Here is a 12,272-nt window from a genome sequence, read left to right as displayed (position 1 = left end):
AAGGGATCTTTTGGACCTTGTGTTCAGTCTTTCCCAGATGGCTGCTGCTAATTTACTCTTATATCTTGCTTGTATGAGAGATTCTAAAAATAATTAAGAATGATGATTATGCTCTAAAATTTCTAACAAATTTAATGATATTTAAGAAGCTGTTTTGTCAGGCCCTCAGAGTCAAAGTGTCACAATTAAAGAGGATAGCTTATGTGGTTTGCCTCAAGGACCACTTAGGGTCTATTTTACTTAAATAAAAAACTGTCAATCATAGGAAGAGGTTTTAGTAATTCTATATACCTTTTCAGGGTGGGAAGAAATATTCCCAGATGCTAAAACTGACACAATTATTAGCAAAAATTTTTTAGAAGATTTCAAAGGGTAAAGTTTGTGAAGTCCTTCATTTGGATTCAGCAAAGATAGTAAAACATTTAATTTGAATGAAAAATAATTAATTTAATTAGTGAAATTTAATTAGGATGAAAAATAAACTAACCCTAGAATTTAGACTAATTCAATTAAAATGGTGGACAGATTGCCTACATATCATATGACAATTAGATGAAATCTAAAATAAACAGCAGATTTGGTTTCTCTCCTCAAGACATACTAAGAGTAAGGCAATAAGGTTTCTGTTACTTCCCTAGTGACCACCCGAAGCACAACAGTGATGTGCTAGATAACACTGTATTAGAGAAATCAAGCCAAATCATTTTCATCATAGCTGTGAGAAGTCCCACCAATTGATGCAGATGAATTACTGGCCTGTTTCCAACCAAAAATGTATCATCCTTGCCATGAATCATCTCCTAACTCTCCCATGAAAAGCTTGACTGCACCCATGTAAACAAAACAATGCTTTTGAGTAGTAACATCCCTATGAGATGGGGTCATAAGTTCTATGAAAGCAATGAAAGATCTAATCTTGCAATGCCAAACTACAACCAAACTATATGCCTCATAGTCTCTTTAGTACAAGTCTCTGCACTTTTCTTTCCCTTCATATTTTAAGTTTAAAGTTTCTCAAAGTTACTTTTTTCCCTACCTCATGGTATTAACTAATGGAACTCTAGTGCTGAACCTTGAAAGGTCATGCTTTCTTAATTGCTGGTGACAGTCTGCCTTACAAAGTTTTTGAAAAGGACAACTATTTGAAAGTCAGGTCTCACAGAATGACAAAAGCATCAATCGAATATGGAGATGTCTCTGAAAATGTTTAACTCTGCTGTTTTCTACTATTAAAATGTTCTTAGAAATGTTATCTGTAACAACTGCATGTCCTAAGAAATGTAACTTGTAACTCTTATGTACATTAATTCTTGGCTGTTTTATAATTTTTTTGCTCTGATATTATTTAATGCTACAGGTAATCCTCTGATGCCTTAGCACCCCACCCCCATTTCTTTCAGTGGAGACTGAACCCAGAATCTCACACATTCTAGGCGAGTACTCTACTGTGCTGAACTGTATCCCCAGCCCGATACCTCAGCTTTCTGAAAGGTAAGTTTCTTTGAGAAGGTTCTTTGTTAAGCAAGGAGAAGAGCTGGGGTTTTCTTTTCCTCTTCTATAGAAGGTAAAATAAGTTCTGAGTTCTTAATTTAACCAAAGAATTTATAGATTTGTTTCATTAAATTAATAAATGAAGCTGGAGTTTGTGTGTTTGTACCAGGGAATAAACCAAGGGCACTTAACCACTAAAGCCACATCCCCAGTCCTTTTTTATAATTTTTCTTTTGAGACAAGGTCTAAGTTGCTTAGGGCTTCACTAAATGGATGAGGCTGGCTTCAAACTCATGATCCTCTTGCCTCAGCCTCCTGAGCTGCTGGGATTATAGGCTTGCACCATTGCACCAGGCTGTGTATTTTTTTAAAATTTATTTTTTATTTTGGCAGGGGGCGGTTACCAGGGATTGAACTTACGGGCACTCTGCCACTGAGCCACACACATCCCCAGCCCTATTCTGTATTTTATTTAGAGACAGGGTCTCATGAGTTGATTAGCGCCTTGCTATTGCTGAGGCTGGCTTTGAACTCATGATCCTCCTGCCTCAGTCTCCCTAGCCGCTGGGATTACAGGCGAGCACCACCAAGCCCAGCTTGTGTGTGTATTTATGACTTGCAAAATTTTATTTTTTTCAGAGCTGGAGTTTAAAATTCAACCTTATCATCTGTTCTATTAGGTAAATAAATCAGTTTAAATTTCTTATTGATATAAGTTGGACTTACTTCTATACTAGCTTCTGCTCCTTTTGTCCTCCCTTAGGACCATCTGTGAATTTATAAGATAAATCTATACTCCTCAGTGCCCTATTTTTAATCTCTCTGCTGTTTGAGAACTACTGGTTGTTTTTCTTTGGGTGGTTACCCTTTTAACAAATGTTCAAAGTCTAAAGTTATTCAGCATTCCTTTCCTCCTCCTGAAGATTACAAGGATTTTAATCACTAAACATTTCTGCTTTCCCTTCCTATATTATTAAGTTCCACATTAATTTTAAAAATCACATTATGTTTTTATACTAAAAGTTTTAAGAGTAAATTTACTGTCACATTTTTCAATTTTTGTGCTCACCATTCTTTTCTGTATCCCACTTATTATTATTATTATTATTATTTTTGTGGTGCTGGGGATTGAACCCAGGGCCTTGTGCTTGCAAAGCAAGCACTCTACTGACTGAGCTATCTCCTCAGCCCCCCCGCTTATTTCTTATGTGTTCAATTTCCTTCTTCCCAAAGGGCATCTTTTAGTAGTACTTTAAAAACGAGGATCTCTGGGTGGTAAGTTTTCCCAGTCTTTGAATAAAAATGTCTTTCTCTCATTCAGTGTTAAGTGCATTTAGGTGGGTATAAAATTCTAGAATCATAGCTATTTTTTGTTTTTTCTCAGCACTTAAATATGTCTCCACTGTCTTCTAATATTGGTGGTTGATAAAACTTAGAAATCTGCTACCATCAAATAACTGTTCCTTCCCAGTAAATCTTTTTTTCTTTTGGTGGCAGTTTTTATAAAATATTTCCTCTCAGTTACAACATGGTGTACAGGAGTATGGATTTATCTTTCTTTCTTCTGCTGGATTAACTGTAGCACGCTCTTAATCTGGGGACTTGGGACTTCCTTCAATTCTTTTCAATACAGTTTCTATGCCATTCCCTCCATTTTGTTCTTTGGAAAACTTATGGGGAATTTCTCACTCTGTTCCAAGGTTTTTAACTGCTCTTTCACTTAAAAAAACGAAACCTGTCTCACTGTGCTATACTCTGGATAAGAACATCAGTATTTTCAATTCACTAGTTCGCTCTTCATCTATGTCCAGTTTCTAGTTAAATTCTGTGTGTTGTGCTTTGATTACATTTTTCATTTCCGGGGCTCCCAATTAGGTGTCATCTTCAATTGTCCCACTGTATTTCTGCCTGCTTCTGTTTCCCAATTTCTTGTTCTTTTCAAATGAGCAAGAAAATCAGTTGTATCTGAGTATCCAAAACATTTATTAAGTCTTGGTCAGGTTGTATATTTCATTTGGAATAAATATATGCATATCCCAACAGGTGATTTTGCTGGTGATCTTTCACTGGATTCTTTACACATTTTGAAATTTTAATCAATCAGTTTTAAATGAGCAGTTTTTTTCTGTTCACTTATTTTCCCTTCTTTCCCCTCTGTGTGCACCCTCTCCTGTCTAGTGGCTTTGCATTTGCTTCTACTAACGCTCCAGGGACGAAATCTGGAAATAGTTTTAATGATGACTTTTTGGAGCAGTTATGTCATGGAATTTCAGGAGGTTTCATATATCCAGTCACCAGGCAAACAGATGGACACAAAGTTGTGTCTTTGTTATCTTTAGGACCATAACTTCTTATAAGACCATAGGCCTTGGCAGAAGATTGCTAATATTTTTTCTTAATTTCTTTTCAAAAGTAGATAAAATTCTACCCCAGCCCCCAGCTTCCAGGAGTGAATCTTGCTCTGGTTCCTGTTCCCACATGGAGCAAATCTGATCTCTGTTTGTAGTGAAACTCCTGGTGCCACCATCTGCTCTGGATACAGTCCAACAGGCTAAGTGTTCGGTTTCACTCGTTACTTGAGCTATGGTCCATGAAGACTTTTATCTTGTTTCTGGAAGCCCTGCTTTGTCTTTCGGCATTCTCTTTTTAGATTTTACCTGTCATTGTTATGTGTTTGGAGCAAAGGGAGCGAGTTGAAACATAAACTCATTGTGCCATTTTGACTAGAAAAAGATATACAATTCCTTAGCATGGTATTTGAACGAAATTACTCATTAAGAAATATAAACAGATTAGCAGGAAACTTTAAGACCCCTTATTTGTACCTAAATGACAAACTAATTATAAAATACTATTTTTATAAATGCATATTAAATTCTAATTTAAGGTTTAAAATGCATACACTTAAAAGTATTTAAGCTTCATTTATTCTAAAATAAGTCTACAAAACGAACTTAATGGAGAACCTCTTTTATCTTTGAAATCAATTAGTCCTACATGTTCAAGGCAGAAATGAGACTTTAAAACTAACATTTGTCAGCTTTAACTGAAAGTAAAGTGAGAAACATCCCTATGGAACTTAAAAAGACTAACAGCTAGAAGGAGGTGGGGAGGAAAGAAAGAAAAAAGAACACTTATAATTATTCACAGTGAAAAAGAAAAGATTTATACCTTTTCACTTGTTAAAAATTTTGCAAAATACACATGCTCTCCTCCTGTTTTCAATTCTTCCATCTTTTTCCGGGAGGCCTGAGTATCATCTAATTTATAACTCTTAAAAACAGCTAAAACTTCTTCAGAATACTGAAAAGTAAAAATATCAGTTAGTTTTTTTGGTCATTGTTATCAAAAATTTGTTTAGTGCTTTTCCGTAGCGAATACTTAAATTTATTTCCTGTAAACCATATATGTATAATGTTAGGCACAATCTCCAAGAAAAATTACAAGAGCAAAATGGTGATAAAAACTCTTTATGAGATTTCACTGTGTTGTCAAAGTAGCAAAGAAACTTCTCTTCTGGAAGAAATACGATTTCTTACAGTTTGAGGGAAAAGATGCTTTGAGAATATAGGAGTCTCTTGGTATCCACTCATGGGGGACTGATTCCAGGACCTCACTCCTGCCCTATTTCCAGAATCTCAGGATGTTCCAGCTACTTAAAATGGTGAACTATTTGCACATAACCTATGCATACTTCCTGTATACTTTAAATCATGTCTACACTTCTTATAATGCCTAATACAATGTAAATGTGATGAAAACACTCATTATACTATATTGTTCAGGTAATGATGATAAGGAAAAAAAAAAAAAGAAGTCTGTATGTGGTGTTCATTACAAGTGCTATTTTTTTCCCCAAAGTATTTCAATCTATCATTGGTTGAATTCACAGATGTGAACCTACTGATATTAAGGGTTGACTGTATACAGAAATTTACCAGTAAAATTAATTGTTTAACCAGCTATGGAAACTTTCAAGCATTTCCTGTGCTAAGACTGTGACCAAACAAAAATGAGGTAACAATCTGTCTAGCTAGAAGAAAATTCCTTAACAATTTCTTGCTAACAAACAATCTGAATTTGGATGGTATTGTCCCCTCTAAATTGCATAAAAAATGAAAACTATTTTTAAAAAACTATTAAAAATAACAACACACACCGTGCTACTTGTATGAGTTACCCACTTATCTCGGATTGTGATTAGAACCAAAAAGGACAACAAATCTTTAGCTTAAAAAAAAAAAAAAAAAAGACAAAGACAAAGAAAAAAAGGATGAAGAAATATAGATAATTATTCTCAAACAAGTTTGATAAACTTTTTCTGTAAAGGACTGAACAGTATTTACGTCAGGCTATGTGGCCCATTATACTGTTAGGTGCAGCTACTCAACTTTGACCGTACAGCACAAAAACCACCAGAGATAAATGAATGGTCATGGCTGCATTCCAATAAACCTTTGTTTCTATGGCTGTAGGCTGATTTGGCCCCAGGTCATAGTTTAAAGACTCTTTTTAAAATAGGATAGCTAAAATAATTTTGTGCAAACACTAAATGTATTCTGAAAAAGAAATCAACAATTTGTTATTTATGTTGACAATAATCACTATACAATAAATTCTCAAAGTTTTCATTACCAACTTTTATATTTTCAAGTCACTTTTAAAACTCCACAAAATCAGCAATTTAAATGTTAATTTACAATTTAGCTTCTGTACATTATAAAATAGGCATAAAAGTATCAGGCAGAATTCTCTAATCAAAAGTATGCCAAACAAGAATAAGATTTAGCTCTGCCATTAGCTATAAAATAATGGGTTTTTGATAGTCTATGACTAGCAACTCACCTTCAGAAAAGTTTTCCATGAAATCTTCTCATAGCACTGCACTGGGTTCCTAAAGTAATCCTGAAGTGACCAGAATTTTCTATACAGGTTGTAATCAATTGGAATGGAGCTAATAAAATAAACATTACATTAAATCATTAAAATTATTTTACAAATAGGTAAATGTTTTTAACTCTCCTTGGATCACAAACTCTATGCAGAAACTCATGAAAGCCATGACCTCTTTCCTCAGAAAAGTGCACATTCACAAATAATTTTATAGACTTTTGTGGGGGGACGGTTATTGGGAACTGAACCCAGGGAGCTCTACCACTGAACTACATCTGCAGTTCTTTTTATTTTGTATACTGAGGGAGGGTCTCATTAAGTTGCTGAGGTTGTCCTTGATCTTGCAGCACTCTTGCTTGAGCTTCATGAGTAGACAGGAATACAGGCATGCATCACCATACCTGATTTATATATACTTACAATTTGAGAAGACTCAGAGACCCCAATAAACCCTTTTTATTTATACTGGTGGAGCCTCTGAATTTTGGCTGAACACATGGGTATTCAGAAGAATATGTTTTTTGACCTCTCTTGCTGCTACGTGTGGCCATGTAAAATCAGTTGGGAGTAGGAGTCACATGGGCAACTTTTGAACCACATTTGATCATTTGCCTTTTCTCCTTCCTTCTGACTCAAACGAGACTGTACTATATGAAAAGGGGCAAACACCAAAGTATGGTAGAATAAGAAATTAAAAGAAACTTGGGTCTCTAGACAACTTAAGTACTAGCCTCCAAGCCCTGGACTGCCTGGATTTAGACATGGAAAAGAAATGAATTTCTACATTGTTTAAACCAATTGTTAATTACTTTGAACCTATGTTAACACTACAGGCATTATATCTTAGGACACTAAATTAATAAGTCCTAGTATGAGTCAAACACATAAGATACAAATCAAGATAGTAAAATAAAAATAAGCCCTTTTCTAGTGACTTTATGACATTACTAAGTCAACTTCTCATATGGCTGTTACAAATCTTTGGTGGTGAAAGAAATTCTTTTAATTTAAAATTTATAACTGATTAATATTTTAATTTCTAATGTTGAAGCAAAATTTTCAGACTTTTTAACCCAAGAAATTGTTTTTAGTAAATCCTCTGCATCATTCAAAATAATCAATGAAATTTTTTTAGTATTAGTCATATAAAAAATGATTTGAGGTAATAATCATCTATAATGGTTGAGGAATTATCATCTATTTCATATTCTCAAATAGTCACAAAAATTTCCAACAATTCCAAAATTAATTAATTCCAAAAATTAATTATCTGTATGTACAGCTATGTACTATAATATAAGTAAGATTATAATTTTATATGGGAACAAAGTTGGTTTAGTCATCTACAATAGTCATCTACAAGAGAATCATTATGTTAAGAACTGCCTTCTCGATCCTGACCAGTAAAAGGAAGTAAATTCATCCACTATTTTTCATCTTTGGAAAGGATACATTTAATATTATGTTTTTGGATGCTGAGGCATATGAGGGGAAGTATTATAAAGCTTTTAAAGGATTATGCTAAAATATATCAGATGCCAGGCACAATGGCACATACCTATAATCCCGGCGGTTCAGGCAGAATGATTGTGAGTTTAAAGCCAGCCCCAGCAACTTAGCAAGGCCCTAAAGTAACTCACTGAGACTCTGTCTCTAAATGAATTATAAACAAACACCAGAGATGTAGCTTAGTGGTTGAACATCCCTGGGTTCAAACCCAATATCAAAAAAAAAAAAAAAAAAAGAAAGGGTAGCATAATTTTTACCACATACTTATTAACACATTTTTGAGGGGTGGGGTAAGGGTTAATGTTTGAAAGTCTAAAAAGTGCTTTCGTTTTTTTCTATATAAATAAGGGGGTTAGAATAGAAACGTATAAAACTACAAGTCTAAAATTAGTTTTCTACAAAAGTTTGAAAAGATATATAAGAAACTCCAGATAGAATAAAAAATATTTTAGTAAAACATATAGAAGCACATTTGATAAAGTGCATTCACATCTCTGACAACTTCGACTACATGTAACAAAGCCGTGAACCCAGAAGTAACTGAACAAGAGGCTGAGGTTGTGGCTCAGTGCTAGAGCACTGGCCTGGCATGTATGAGGCCCTGGGTTTGATCCTGACCACCACCACTATAAAGATAAATAAATCAAATAAAGGTATTTTTCCCATCTACAATATAAAAAAAAAAAGCCCTGGTCTGCAAGAAAACTGATCACAAAGTTCACGCACTTAACTGATTTACAAGAATAAGATTATACCTCCAGGTTTTCTATGGATACAAGAGACACAGAAAAACAATTTCCAAAACACGAAAGGAAATCGGAAAATGAAAAAAGCATTATACAAATTACTTGTATCCAAGAAATACCAAGAAGCAATATTTGCATACATGAATATTTTTGAAATGAAACTGCTTTTAAAGATTATATCTCTGTATATATACACAGAGGTTACTCAGAGATTAAGACTGAATATAAAAATACATCTTGAAATATCAGGAAAATTTGTTTCAAGAAAAATGGCAGGCAACCTCTTACAGAGAGACTCACATAACCATTTTTGTCATTCAAATTGCCAGAAGTTCACATCTAATTTAATGCTTGATATCAATAACAACCTTATTTCAAGCTGTTAATCTGCCTGTAAAGACTTCTGATTTCTCCCATTGTCTTTAATTGGCCTGATATGTGTTTGAAGTCCCACAGAATCTATTTCATTTTTTGTGGTGCTGGTGATCCAACTCAGACCCTTACGCATGCTAGACAAGTGTTCTCCTACCAATCTGTAACTCCAGCCCAGAATCAATTTTAAGGTAGTATTAATATGTCAGCATATTAGCACACAAATATACTAATATATATTAGTATATATTCCTAATATATGTAAATATATTAGGAAATTTTCATAACTGAGATGCTAGTATATTTTGTTAACCACCCCCTGCTTCATGGCTATATTCCTGTTAGATGCTTTTCCTTTCTCTTTCATGGATAAATAAATTTCTTTAAAAAGTTGTCTAGACTCTATGCTGCTACTACATCACTTTTCATTCATTCCTCAACCCACTGCAATTTATGTTTCACCTTTACCATTCCACAAAAACTTTCGGATTTTCTTATCCACACCAAGAATATGTAGCTATTACATGAGCAAACAGTAACAAATTAGAAGCAGCAGTTACTACCTAAAATTGCATGTCTAGAGCTGGGCACAGTCAAGTGCAACTGTAGTTTCAACTGCTGAGGAAGCTGAGGCAGGAGGATCAGGAGCCTAGGAGTAGCCTGGGCAACACAGGGAGACCCCTGCCTCAGAAAGAGGGGAAAAAAAAAAGGAAAGAAAAAGAAAGGGCAAAAAAGGCATAGCTATTTTACCAAAATATAAAACTTGGTTTAAAACAAAACAAAACTGTTCATCTATTTTATAGGACTTTACATGTTGGAATTTTAATACAAAAATTTTTATTGATGTCTATTTGAGTCAAATATGAAATGGACCTCATGTTCTGCTTTGTAAATCATAGTGTTTAATACCATATATTGATATACCCCCTAAGTAATTTCCCATACACTTGTTGCTCCATTCAAAAAATAGTGATTGCAATAGACAGATGGGAAGCTAAGTGCTGGATACTCTTATAAGGGATTCTTTTGCAGTGGGACTAATTTATGACCTTAACATTAGAGTTGAATTGTCTCCATAGGTCTAGGCAGCATCCAATTAGCTTTGTCTTGGGGCCCTGTTTACCCTTCAGGTGACCCATTATCTTACAGTTGACCACCCTGGCCACCCTATCCATAATGCACATGAACAAGCAGGTTTCTAAAAAACTACTATAACTGCTGGGTGTGGTGGTGCACATGTGAATCCCAATAATCTAGAGACTGAGGCAGAAGGACTGTAAGTTTGAAGTCAGCCTTGGCAACTTAGCAAGACCCTTGCTCAGAAAAGGGCTGGGGATGAAGCTCAGTAGTAGAGCATCCCTGGGTTCAATCCCTGTGCCTCACAAAACAACATCAACAAGAAAAACTATAACTGTATAGTTAATAACTGTAGTTAATAGCTAGCTACAAGACACCAAATAGACATGGTTCAGAGTGCTTTATACTTTCCACTCTATGTAATGTCAGCAACTACAGTAATTACAACAACCAAGTGCCTTAGCAGGCCTTTTCTGATCATAAGCTTATTTAATACTCTCAACAACTATAGTGAGTAGGTGGCATTACTATATTTTAAAGATACTGAAATTAGGCTGTCGGGAGGTGAAGTAACTTGCTCAAGGAAGATGGGAAGTATTGTAGTCAAGCCTGGAACTATACTACTTCTAGATGCTGCTGATGGGGGTTTGTATGAATTTGAAATCTGGCATGGCAGGACTACATCTTCCTGTGCAGATACAGCAATTCCCTCTTCATCATCTGGGTGATGATAATGCAAATTCTTCCAATTCTTTACAACTACTGATAACTTTCATTGCCTCAGATACCTGGAAGAGTGAAAGTAAGCTTTTCTTCATAGCTTCCTTTTTCTCTTCCTCGCTGCTTCTAACTAGCACAGTGAAGAAATTATTTGGAAGGAAGGCTCAAGGATGTAGAGGAAGAGAAAAGACATAGTAATAAGAGACGGAAGAGAAGAGGTCATTGTTTCTTCCATTTCATTAAATGTCAGTGCAATACCCCCAGGTACCAGGTCTTCAAGTTTAATGGAAGAAGAGAAGCTCCAAAGGTTGCCCTCGGTTGACTTTTCAAATGCTGCAAATATGCATGAAGTAGGCTATGTAAATGACGTACTACCTGCACACAATTCCAAGGTCCATCAACACAGCCCATTACTGATTTAGGATTTAAGCCATCTATATGAACATTACATATAAAATAAATCTATAAGCATTTATATCCTCACTCTAGTACTTGGTAAATCATTAAGGGATTATCTTTTGCAAATCGAGAAATGTGCTTAAAAACTCACCATGTTGTTGGAGCTTCATCATCTCCCATTTCACCTTCTTCTACATCCATCCCTTCTTCTCTATCCTCAGTGTGCTAAATTTTAAAAAATGGACAGCCTGTCATCAAGTAGTTATCAGGCAGAAGGTAATGCTAGAATAATAGGTCACGTACATATTGACAATCAGTACTAGAGAATTCTGGTTACAGTAACATTTGGACACATAATCTCCAAGAAAATAGGAATTCTATGTGACAGGAATCCAAAATCTAAAGAGCACCATGATAATGACATAACATAGGCATGAAGACATAGTGAAAAGATTTAAATCAGTTTTCTTCTCAACACAGGTCAACAGATTCTGGAATCAAATGGTTCATGGCTAAATGTTTTGGAAATACATAAATTGATAAAAACAATTCTACAGTGAAATGGACAAGTTTTGTGAAGAAGCAATCTTAGAAGAAAAATAAATTCCTATCAACATACAGTAAAATTATTCAAATGTAATATTAATCAAATAAATGAAGACTTTTTTTCAGATATTTATAGCAAGTAAGCAAAGATTTTGAAAAATTGAAAATTCCCAGTGTTGTGTGGTTGGGAAAACAGGAAGGCATTCTCTATCTGCCACTGATGGCAGTATAAAATTGGCCCAATCCTTTTGAGAAGTAACTGGGCAATAGCTATAAAAATTTGAAATGTATATATATTTTGACCTAGCAATTTTACTTAAATGAGACACCTGCATAATTTAGCAATAATATATACAATACTATTCACTGTAATGCTGTTAATAGTTTTTTATAATATTTGAGATTATCTAAATGTCTAACAATGTGGGATAATGATATATTCATTTAAAGACTTATCATGAACCATTTAAATGTACTCATGCTTAAACACATCAAAAAAAGAAAATGAATTTAAGAGCA

The 12,272-nt window shown here is 34.6% G+C and overlaps 1 protein-coding gene across 2 annotated transcripts in view; it reads right to left on the bottom strand.

Annotated features, from left to right (window-relative positions):
- THOC1 (THO complex subunit 1) overlaps positions 1 to 12,272 on the bottom strand; it is a 46,641-nt gene that overhangs the window by 23,159 nt on the left and 11,210 nt on the right. For both annotated transcript variants that reach the window (XM_079108341.1, XM_079108342.1), the window contains exons 9-11: positions 11,359 to 11,432; positions 6,337 to 6,445; positions 4,663 to 4,794 (exon numbers count right to left, since the gene is read on the bottom strand). In XM_079108341.1, the coding sequence (XP_078964467.1) occupies positions 4,663 to 4,794; positions 6,337 to 6,445; positions 11,359 to 11,432 (315 nt within the window). The remainder of the gene's footprint in view (positions 1 to 4,662; positions 4,795 to 6,336; positions 6,446 to 11,358; positions 11,433 to 12,272) is intronic.

The sequence above is a fragment of the Sciurus vulgaris genome (assembly GCF_902686455.1).
Source record: "Sciurus vulgaris genome assembly, chromosome: 13".
Lineage (NCBI taxonomy): Eukaryota > Metazoa > Chordata > Mammalia > Rodentia > Sciuridae > Sciurus > Sciurus vulgaris.
The sequence above is the reverse complement of the archived record's forward strand: the minus strand, read 5'-3'. Positions and strand labels throughout refer to the sequence as shown.